General features: G+C 38.3%; 1 protein-coding gene across 1 annotated transcript in view; it reads left to right on the top strand.

Annotated features, from left to right (window-relative positions):
* The first annotated feature begins 333 nt into the window (after window positions 1–333).
* Window positions 334–11,838, top strand: part of PKP2 (plakophilin 2) — a 39,019-nt gene continuing 27,514 nt past the window's right edge. Inside the window, exons 1-3 of the mRNA XM_010082910.1 lie at window positions 334–453; window positions 2,946–3,640; window positions 9,298–9,436. Of these exons, the coding sequence (XP_010081212.1) occupies window positions 385–453; window positions 2,946–3,640; window positions 9,298–9,436 (903 nt within the window). The 5' untranslated portion in view covers window positions 334–384. The remainder of the gene's footprint in view (window positions 454–2,945; window positions 3,641–9,297; window positions 9,437–11,838) is intronic.

Consider the following 11,838-nt stretch of genomic DNA (forward strand, 5'->3'; position numbering starts at 1 on the left):
ACAATAGAAAACAAGTGTTCTTAGTAGCTGTTCAGTGATACCATTTTTCAGTGTTTAATAATCTGTCATTATCTGGGATATTTAAAATACCAACTTGCTGTGTTAAAACTTTTTTCATTAAATAGCTACATGAACAAGACTTCTAAAAGTTAAAAATATGTCTTAACTGAAATAAATAGGAAACTGAGAATATGGCTTGTGTCCTCAAAGATTTGTTTAGCCATATTTTGAATGTGATGCACTGAATGCAAACCTCTTTCCATTATTTACACTGTAAATCACCCCTTATAACAATATAATGTTTAGTTAAAACCTTACTAATATTAGTCTTTGTTTACAGGCAGTTTGCACCGTGCATCCAGTGTTCCAGAGCGTGTCTATAACATGGGAGTTACTGAAAATGATTTTGCACCAAGAACTCCCTACAGTTTCTCATATTATCAGTCAAACCAGGTGAGGAAAAGAAGACAACAAAAAGAAATAAATATAATATCACATACCTAATTTGTCCATTATTTTACCACAAATAATAGGAGGTAGATGGTGTTTCAAGGTTTGCTTGCTCACTTGTTTGCTTTTTAAAGCCTGATTTCTAGAAAAAGAGGTTTTTACAACTGAGATTTGTGAATGTTTTTCCCCCTTCTGGTGACTTCTGAGCCCAATGGCTACATTCAGCTCAGTCATACAGATGTGCTCTCTGCAATCCTGTTGGTTTTGTGAGAACTGGCATTGGGGTAGAAAAAGAAAAAACATATTGACACTCCACTCAGGCAAAGGCTGTGACAAGTCAGATCTTTATCCATCCCACCAGCCAGCAGGTCAGTCAGCACATCGGTAGCTCAAAGCGTCCGGAGGCCACACTGCCACTCACCCAGCTGAACAGTTGGAGGCTGCTAGACATCCAGTGATCCCACAGGGTAATGAATGACATGGGTAGGAGCTGGGAATGTGGTGAAAGAGGTTAGAGAATTAAGCATCCAAAACCACTGGAAAACAGATTGCTTTAGTTTCATGATGACAGGTGGAGTGTTTCTTATCTTTTAAAATAATCCTGTTGTAACCTGTTTTAGCATTACAAGAATTTTGTACAGTCTTTGTAATACAGTGGTGTTTCTAAACTGTCCAATCACAAATTCACTTGTTATTTTGACCAACTTTTCTTGAGTTCATGACCTGAATGCTAAGATAAATGTTTGGTTTTCTGCAGGGTTTCTGATACAGCTCATAACTGGTATGAACCTATTTGAGGGAACAATCATAGGACTTGGAAATTGACACATAGCTCAATAGCAGTGCTGCTTCATGATCAACATTAGTAAAGTGAAACCAACTCAGCTTGGGAACAGAAATATTTATTTCATAAATAGCTGTATACCTAGGGGCCAATTCTTTCTTAATTTTAGGTTACTCAGGAATGGCTTATTCTTGTTGAAGGAAATAGCCCAGCTTCTGGCCAGTTAATGAAGACAGGTTTCTATGGGTAGAGTTAGAACCAATTACTTTAATACATTTCCTTCTCTCTCCTCCTATCCTCTGTTCTCACCTATCATCCAGTCTATAATATTTGATGTGAATCTCTTATTTCTAGAAGAGAGAACAAGAGGAAAACTGGAGTTGACATAGGAACCACAAGAAAATACTACAGTGTTCCAGACAGCAGGGAAAAAAAAATAAAGAATTTAACAAAAAGAGAGAGAGAGAGAGACTATTTGTCCTGTGTCAAAGCCAGAAAAAGCCACAAGGTCTAGTATTTCACAAAAGCATTAATTTCCTTGTTCCCAAACAAAAGATAAATATATCCTTGCATAGCTTCTGTAGAATAAACAGGTATATCCAATGATCCTTGCCTCAGCTTACTGGTTCAGCAACCTTTACTCGTTTTGTGAGTCAATTATCACCCTCACTTCTCAACAATGAAATTGAGTTCAGTCTGGCCACTATCTGCTAAGCACTGTCCCTTCAATTAATAATGTGTGTAAGCTTCTCAGTTTACCTTTAAAAATATCTTTAATATTACAAAACTTTTGTACAACATGGAAATAGAATATATGGAGCTTTGAATTATGGCTGGCTGGCACTATGCTTACCAATTTTTTAAAAAATTGGGCCATGACTCTATTTCAAGGCCAGGTGGTCTCCCAAGTTGATTTAATTCTGGAATGTCTTGAATAGAGTATGATGTCCAATTTAGAGAATAAGAAAGAGGTAGAAAAAATGGACAGGCCTCAAATGGCACCTAATCAGTAAGAGTCTTGGAGATAACATCCTACAAAGAAAGGCTGAAGGAAGTGCGTTTGTTGAGTTTAGAAAATAAAATTGTAAAACAAGGTGATGATCCATTACTGTCCATGCCCATTAGGGACAGGAAAAGAAAAATAATCTTAAATTGCAACTGTACAATTAGGGAAACCATTGAGATGATTAAATGGTAATTTTGACTATCTCTTTTTACTAGATCCTACCACAAAGTGAACAGGAGGGCTAAATAACCATATAATAACAAGGTTAATAGCAATATGCAGACGCTTTAGTATATTATTTTAGTATCTGACTGATTAATTTTTTCTATCTATTGGACAGCCTTGAATTTAATTTTAGTAGCAGATGTAGGTGTTAATCCCCAAGGAGTTTCAAACTGAATCTACGATCTCCATTAGTTAGAAGACTGTTCGCTACCAGGCATAATTGATTTACACACCTATTTCAAGTTGATGACAGAAGACTAGATGCTTAGACTTTGCGTCCTGGTGTTTAGACCATACTTCTTCCTGCCTTCATTAGGCAGATACAAAGAAGTGTTGCAGAATCCCATCTAAATTACAGTTTTGGGTGCTGATTCTGATAGCAGACCTTAGAGTTTTTATCTTTACTTTTTTGGTTCAGTTTCTTTGCTATTAATAGTAAATCTTACTGTGACTTTTGTTCTTTTATGCACCCTCAAGCAGGTGGCCTCACCAGCCTCTTATACAAATGGCTGGGGGACAAGGATTACTTACAATACAATGGAAGCAAGAGCTCAAAGACAGCCTCTGAAGAGACTAGAGGTTTCACCCCAACGAGGTCCTGAAAGATTGGCATATGTATCTGATGATTTTCACTATGATGGAGGGATGTCAACTGGATTCTCCCTGAGGCATGGAGATACCAGGAGATCTGGCGGAACTGTCCCACCAAGATACGCTCGGTCTGAAATTGTTGGTTACACTCTTCGTGATTCGGTGAACAGGGGACGCTCTTTCAAGAGACACTCCCACATGGGGGCTGTTAATGATGCCATCCTTGATGGTGTCTACCCCAGCCCCACTGTACCTCTGTACCATCGAGCAGGTAACAGTCGCAGTATGACCAACCTTTTGGAGAAAGAGAACTACCTGACCTCAGGCAGTGCGATGGGACAAGTGAGATCACCAATTGCTTCCCGTTCAGGGTCTCAGAACAGGCAATCTTTAAGGTCCAGCTGGTACCAAACTACTTTCAGAAGCACACAGACCAGGAGGGAAGCTTCCCAGCCAGCTTCAGTAACCAGTGTCACTGCCGAAACAGATGGGAAGAGGATGCCATTGACAGCTGCTATGGCAGCAGCAGGGAGAAATGGTTTCCTGCAGAGTGAACAAGTCACCGTCAACGGATCTCAACTGGGGTAAGCACAACACAGGACCTGCTTTGGTTCTGGGGTGTCACAGCTGAAAGGAACCTGTTTGTTTAAAAAGAGAAAATAAACCGACAGCTTATGGTTCAGCAGCCAACACAATGCAAGAAATGTCAGTGCAGAGGATGCAGAAGGTAGATTTGCTTTTAAAAATCCACTTCCAGTGCAACAGAGGAAAGGGAGAAAAAAATGTATGTATATGTACGTACTGCAGGGTCAACACCTCCTGCTCAGGTTTGGGACCCCTTTTGCCAAGAGTTAATCAATTTTATAAGGAGACATGAAGTAGTCACTGAGTCATTTCCAACCTAAGGCACAATATACACTAATGTATTGGCAAATTTTTTGCTCATAAGAGACCATCTGATTTCAGCACTGGTTCTCACGAGAATAGATTAGAAACAGTGTAGCAGCTTTTGGCAGATTGACAATTTCCAGTTAAAAATCTTTCATGGTTTCAAGGAAACTTTTTAGTTTTGATAAACTTCAGTTAAAACACAGGCAGAAATTTATCTTAGCTGTGTAGCACCATCCATCCCTAGAATAAATATAAACTGCTCTGAATCTCAGGACCCCAGAGCTTCTCACTGCCATGAGATCCTATGTGCTCTAAGGACACTGTCTTAATTTGAAGCCCTGCTAGCTCCATGGCAGAAATTCCCAAAGCTGCCCCCAGACTTCAGGAAAATTGTTTAGAATCTTAGAAGCAGTCTTTTTATTTTTTTTTTTCCAAAATTACTTTTTCCCCCCAAAATTAGTTCCATTTCTAAAAGAAAAAATTTACCAGTTCTGAAATTCCCCTCAGGAGTGAATATTTTTTTTCATTTTAGAATAATTCAGAATGTTTCCAGAGCTTTTAAGGTTCAACAAACAGAACAAACCACTTGGTAAACAAGACATAGTTACTTGCACTGTTTACTGTGGTTTCTGTTGTTTCACAATCCAAATAGGATCCCAAGTTTTCTTATGTAAGTTAATCATATGTTAACTGCACAGTGTTATTAAGAAGTGTCTCTTTTTCCATAACGGTGTAGCTGTCAAGTTCATTTTTCTGAAGGCCACCTTTCTTCTTTTTCTAAATTTGCTACTGTGTGAGATAAGGCATCATCTGATAGCACTGCTATGTACAGGTCAGGTATTTTCTGTCATCAACTTCACGTTGTGTGTTATGACTAAATTTACAGACATATACAGTCTTGTGCCCACATCTGATCTGGACAGAAATTTTCCCCTCTGGGTGATGCGGGAGTAAAGAGATGTGATATTAATGATGTGACTCTTAAGTACTCAGTCTTTATAGCAAGTAAGTCCAGAAAAAAAAACAGCTGAGAGCTCACAACAGCTAAAGATTTTGGAGTAGTGATGTTGAAAATAGGTACTTGGGAGGACTTTGTTTCTCAGTAAGACAATTTATGAATAGGTATATATCCCATTGGCTTAATAATTTACTTAATTTTAAGCACATTCTTGAGTGCATTGTTGAGCCACAACCAGGAATTTTGATATTTAATTTTCTGTAGGAGCAATTTTGGTTCTTCTTTGGGAGGTGTAGACACTGGAGTCTGGTTGTCTGCCTGCATAAACATGAGCCAAAGTGTTTTTCATACCTGCAGATGTACACATCTATCTTTGGTCATCGTGCAAGTGGGTTACTTGAGACCATGCTGAACTCCAGGTGGAAGTTTTGTGACTGAATGGAAATCTTTCTGACAGCTTAATTCTTTAAGTGCCAGGTTTTAAGCTCAGTTATTGCTGGAAATTACAGAGGAAGGCAATTGGAAGTGCTGAGAAACCTCTAAAGTTCTTTTTGCAGATGTTTACAGGTCTCATTTATCTCACCACTTCTGACTATTTAATTTATTTTAACATCTCTTGTTTAGATTTTCAAATATCCTAGGTTCCAAGTATCCTTTAGTTTCATACCTAGGTTCCTGGGGGAGTGAGGAGCTCTTTATTCTACCCAAATTTTTAAAAAGCCTCTGTAAAATGTATTAGTGAAGAGGATGGCGAGAAGCAGCATGTAAGATACAATTCCACAAGAGATTTAGGTCACTAGGTTCTTAAATGATGAGGAAGACACTATAGCCATTTCAGCTAACTGAAGTCTGGATTTGTTACATATGCTTATATAATGTGTGTATGATGTCCACATACATTATTACTGTTTTCAGACATTTAAAATACAGATTTAATAACTCGCCTTGTAATTCTCGTCACTGGAAGGGCTTGATGCAGAAGTCCTGTTTTAGCTGTGGTGCATTTTGGTTCATCCACCTCTAGCTACTGCACAGCTTAATGTAGAATTACATATTAAAAACCGTAATAGATGACATTTTGCTTTGGGGTATATACTGCTGTCAAATCAGAGATATTTCACTTAAGTCCCTCATTCCACCAGTAGTATAGTAATTTCTTCTGGTTTATATTGGATATTAGGAGGAAATATTTTACTGTGAAGGTGGTGAGACACTGGAACAGGTTGTCCGGAAGAGCTGTGGATGCCCCATCCCTGGAGGTGTTCAAGGCCAGGCTGGATAAGACTTTGAGCAACCACAGAATCACAGAACGGTTTGGGTTGGAAAGGACCTTAAAGGTCATCAAGTTCCAACCCCCCTGCCATGGGCAGGGACACCTTCCACTAGTCCAGGTTGCTCAATGAAGACTGAGAAGTCTTAGAATGGTTTTGATTCAGTTCAAGAAGTTAGTAGAGACTTTCACTTTTCTTGTCATTTCCCATTCTCCTTCGTTTTAAATTTGCCTTATCTGATATATTGCTCCTTTACCTGTTGCTCTCTTAATTATGTTTATTATGGAAGGGGGGGGGGAAGATAAGCCTGTTTTCTGAGTAATTTGATTTTTACAGAAATTTGAGGGTTTTTACACAAATCGCACTTTAGGTCTTTCCAAGGTTAATTAAGAGGATATAAAATAGTTGTGTAAGGTTAAAGAGAAGTAGTGGACTGTGTATAGTATTTGAAATGTATATAAAAGCATTTTCAACCTTTCTGTAGAAGAATTAGATCATGCTATGAAATCAAAGTCGAGCAATCAGAGTATAGAGATGCTATCTCTGTATCTTCTGGTAAAGTGAAGCAGTTAAAAGCATCATCGTATCAAGGGCTTGGAAAAGAGAGACATTCAACCTGAAGCTGTCTTAGAAACATCTGCTTACAGAATCTGACCTCTAAATGTGCTGAGAGCTGTCACAAAATTTTTAGACAACACAGTGTATCTCAAAAATGTTATATTCTGGCAATTAAGATGAAGTCAGGACTTGTCCAATCATTGTTCTGTTTAACAACCATTGCCTGGATGTCCATTCGTTTGTTGTCATTACTCCTGCTAATCAGTTATGTGGCTATTCAGTTTGCTTGTAAATGCTTTGAGGGTAGGGTGGAATAATTGCATCAAATTCTATTTTGATGGGAGTTAGGGTGCTGCAACTTTATGAATACCATTGAGGGTCAAAGATTATATTTAATCCTTTATTACTGTCAGATAAAACATTAGGGAATGTTATTTTTATCCAATGAAGAGCAACCCTAGTATGGCTGTGCACAACAGGAGAGAAAGTTTTTGGCTAGTGCACGTGAAGGATTATGAGCCATGAAGGGATAACTCTGGTGGATGGTGGGCTGCTCTCACTCTCAGTGCAGATCTACACACCCAATACTTAGGAATTTGGTCGCTGGCTGTACATGTGTTTATCTCAGCCTTGCAGTGACTGCTGAGGGACCTTTACTACTATGGGACATCCTTGGTGGCCTGAGGCTGAGTTCCTGCGTAGATTCTCTGGTGTCCCATGAAGGATTAGCTCATGCAGCAATCTTGACCCTGGAAAGTGGAGTCCTTCTCTGGTGTTAGTCACTGAAGTGACTCACAATTTAACACATGGGAGATGTCTGCCGCTCTGTAGAAAGCAACTCAACTTGGTCAAAGGGCTCCGATGTTACCTTGGTGACTAACAGGCAGGTAGGCGTGCTCACACGTGCACACATGTTACTTGGTCACAAAACCCTTTTTGATTTAAGAAACCTGACTAAAACCCAAGCTTAAAAAGTCTAATTTTCTCTTCCACTTAGAAGAGAGTAAAAAGAAGAAGAAATATGATCTGGCTTTTTTCCATTACTCATTGTTCAAGATCTTCAAGTAGGTTGCTGACTGTTACATCGGACCTGCAATTTACAGTAACCTAGTAGCTGTTTTGTTTTAAATCTGGGCTGAAGTAAACTCTGAAAATCTGGAAGTTGTAAGCATTTCCAGACCAGAGCCTAGGGCATTAGAGATACTAACCACAGTACTGTCTAATTTCACTTTGATTTAACCTCTCCATTTAGATCCTCAACACACTGTCCCCTTAATTTCATCTCTGTCCTGCACAAGCATGCCTCAGCACCTACAGATGCAGTGTATTTGCTCAGAACACTAACTCAGAGGAGGGGAGAAGGCAAGAAATAACATGATTTATGCCAAAGGGAAATATGAAGGCAGGTGGAAACCTCAGGGTATAGGAGTATAATTTCATTTGCAACAGGTGCATCAAAATTGTTCTTCATTTTGTTGCTGTCTTTGCAGCCATACTAATTGTCTTTTGCCCTAGAAAAAGCAAGCAGCAGGTCTTGATTTACAGTGTAGCTGGCAGGAAAAATTCCAACAAAATCCATTTTTGTCTCAGAGCTCATGAGTTCATAGTAAATATTTTGGGGAAAAGAATCAGATTTCAACACATTTGTAGCAAGATTCCATGTGAAAAATCTGCCTGATTTCTGCCTAGTTTGTCTACCTTGCTCCCCTGCACCCCATTCTGGGCAAGCCTGGACTTCCAGGCTCTTTTGCTCTTGCCAGTCCCTTATAGAGACAGTCTCAGAGCTATCAAAATTTTTAATTTTAGATGTACTTACTGAGATTATTACAGAGTGAACCACTCTGATTCTGGTAGCTCTGAAGCACGGAGTTATTGTCAATGACTATTTGTTTCATTGTGGTTCACAGACTTCCCTCTCATCCCTGTCTGGCAAGCCTGGAATCTAGTTCTACAAAATTATTTGGTTTTAATAAAAATAAATGTAATTTTCATAGTTCTGTCCACTTTTTTTTTTTCCTTTTATTTCTCTGTCTGGACAGTATTTGAAACTAAAAGTAAATAAAAAGGCTGGGGAACATAACCACCTGTCCCAGAGCTAATGCACCTGATTGTGTCATGAATTGTTTTATGTTCTGCTTACTGGGGGAAAAAATGGGTCTAGTGACCTCTCTTTCCAGATTTCTATATTGTTGTCTAACACAATTATCATTCAAGCGAGCTGAAGGAAGGCGTGAAGACAAACATGATCAGTAAAAAGCATGCTCTAATTTGGTCAGGGACTTCTTTGGATCTTAGTTCTTCATCACTTAAAACATGACTTGCTTTGTCCAGAACCTCTTATAGTTGCAACACTTCAATTTATTATTTTCTCTTCCCCAGAATATTAGTATCTCTTAAAGCTTTTATAATGTTTTCTGCTACTGGAAAAGGAATAATTTTATTAGAACAGCTAACATTACTTGAAAAAATACAGAAATCCTGGTATTACAAGAAATTTCACAGGCTAAATGATTATTTTTTTGCAGTCTTGCTTCACTGTATTTCTTCTGTCTGTACTTTTAAGGAGTCCAGAAGGGGAGATGACTCTGGAGCGTGCAGTGAGCATACTGAAGAGTGAAAATACACAGTCCACACCTAGGATTCTTTCTGCAGTGACTTTCATACAGCATGAGTGCTTCCAGAAGGCAGACGCCAGAAGAAAAGTAAGTAACTATTTTTATGCCGGTTACAATCAGGTGGAGCAAATAACTTTCTATACTGTATGGCACGCGAAAAAAAGGCATTCCAAGAAACTTTGTAGGATACCGATGTTGAATATTTTCTCTAAAACATGCTGATGCTTTTTCCTGCAGATTCTTTTAAATCAGTGGAATGGCACTCGTTTATGCTAGCAGAATTCTGGTCCTTAGCATTTTGTGATAGGAAACATGGAAATGTGGGATAAGAGGGAATATAAAGAATTCACCCACACCATCTGTAATTACAGATGTTTACAGCCAACTTTAAAAAAAAAAATCACATTGATTAGGATCCCACAAGCTCCTGCAGACAAAGATCTTTATTACCCTTAACAGTTATTCCTAAAGTGTAACTTAAATCTCCCTTTTGAAAACTAAATTGATTAGTTTCTTCCTATCTAGATGAATATGGAGAAAAATGTCTATTTTCTTTCCCTTTTATAATGGTTTTTCATATGTGTTAATGCTGCTAAGTGTATACACACTTAATCTACTCTTTTCCAGGCTAAGCAGCATAGTTCTTTCAGCCTTTATAAGTCATAGAGTCTCAATCAATATAATTGTTCCTGTCTCTCATTTTCAACTGGCACACGTACACCATTGGTGCAGAAATATCCCAGAAATGGAAACTCTGGGAGTACAGTGCAAAGTTATCCAAACTTCAGGGTTTGCCAGGACTGCACAAGTGCATTAATCCAGTGTATGGATTAGCCAAACTGGTAAGGGCTTGCTGGGACTGCACGAATGCATTAATACATCGTTTGTATTAACCAAATTCGTTAAGTCTCTTACAAGAGACAAGTTTTTTGAAAGGGTGTATTAGAAATATTCTCTTCCTTTAGTTAAATTTCAGTATCGAACACAATTATGGCTCTCTTGCTGAACAGTTCAGTACATCAATGTGTAAAGTGCTTGTTTAGGTCAGCAATTTAAAATTCTTACACCTGCTTTGTTTTGTAATTTGCTCAATATTATTCATACTTAATCTCAGCCTTAACGCCATATTCATGAATATGCAGTCCAATTCAGTGACAGCTAAACATCACTCAGTAGTTTTAGCTTGCTTCACAGCAGATCAAAGTCTGTTTTGAAAAAAAAAAAAAAAAAAAAAAAAAAAAAAAAAAAAAAAAAAAAAAACACCAACAAAATTAGCAGCCTTAACCTCAGTCTGAGGACAGAACTTCAGAATTGAATGTTTGAAGGTGGCTTATTATTCAAACCTCTCTCAGGAAGCTTCTCTGAAAAACAAGTGGATGAGTAAGAGTTCAAATTGGAGTAGTTAGCCTGAAGCCTTCTTCTGTTTTCCTGACTATCCCACATATCCTAGCTGAGTTTTTCAGTTTGGTGCCCATCAGACTTGTTCACGTTGGCATTTTTTTGTTTCCACTTTTTAGCCCTTCAAGCCTGCATTCCTCTTCTTTGTCTCCCAATGCTTTGTTCCCCAATACTTGCTAGTCTATGGGTCTAGTGTCTTTTCTTTTTCTTCTGAACTTGTGGTCTTACAGTATTATTTTGAATTTTGTCTACCGATGAAAATTTAGACAGACCAACAATAGCTTTTTTAAATTCTCCTCTGCATATTAGGTCAAAATAGCACCAATTCTTGTACAAGAGTTATAAGTCACTTAAAATTTCCAACGGAAAATCTGCATAAATGTTTTAAAAAAAACAAGCTATGCTATTTGTGTCAAAAGGGCTTATCTACTGTAATAAAATAAGTCGATGTGCCTTCAGTGTGTTCTATGCTCCACTTACCTCAAGATATATATTTCTGTATTTCATTCTGCTAGCATCTAGATGATTGCTGAATGAACGTGAGGGGAATCAGGTCAGTAGTGGAGCAACAAGAAACTGTGCCTTTTGTACAACAGAAACAGAGGAAAGGCAGGCAGCGTAGTTTGCCAGGGCATGAAGGGCAAAAGGTTTTGTTACATTTCATTTCTTCATGCTGCCAACACCTGTCAGTCGTATTGAATTCTTTTGACCACTAAACTCTGGACTACTCAAAACAGTTGTATCAAGTTTCCAGAAGTCTTTCACATGCTGTTGATCCTACACAAGGATGAGTTTGTCCACAAAACCATATGGCATTTTGAGATGCTGGAGGAAACCATCCTCAATTGTACATGAATGTAAGGTGTTTTCCATAGTAAACCCATTCCTAAGTGAGCCAAGGCTTGCTTATGCCACATCACAGCTCATCTCAGATTCATCATTTGCTACAACATGTAGAACTTGGGAACTATTTGTTTCCACACAGCTACTGTAAAATAACTTTTTAATTCTTCATTAATTTGGGGCCAAACCCTCATTTTATGAAGAATTAGACACTGAACAGTAGTCTGTTAGATGTGGGTGGTTCAGCA

Source organism: Pterocles gutturalis, unplaced genomic scaffold (assembly GCF_000699245.1).
Source record: "Pterocles gutturalis isolate BGI_N339 unplaced genomic scaffold, ASM69924v1 scaffold9995, whole genome shotgun sequence".
Lineage (NCBI taxonomy): Eukaryota > Metazoa > Chordata > Aves > Pterocliformes > Pteroclidae > Pterocles > Pterocles gutturalis.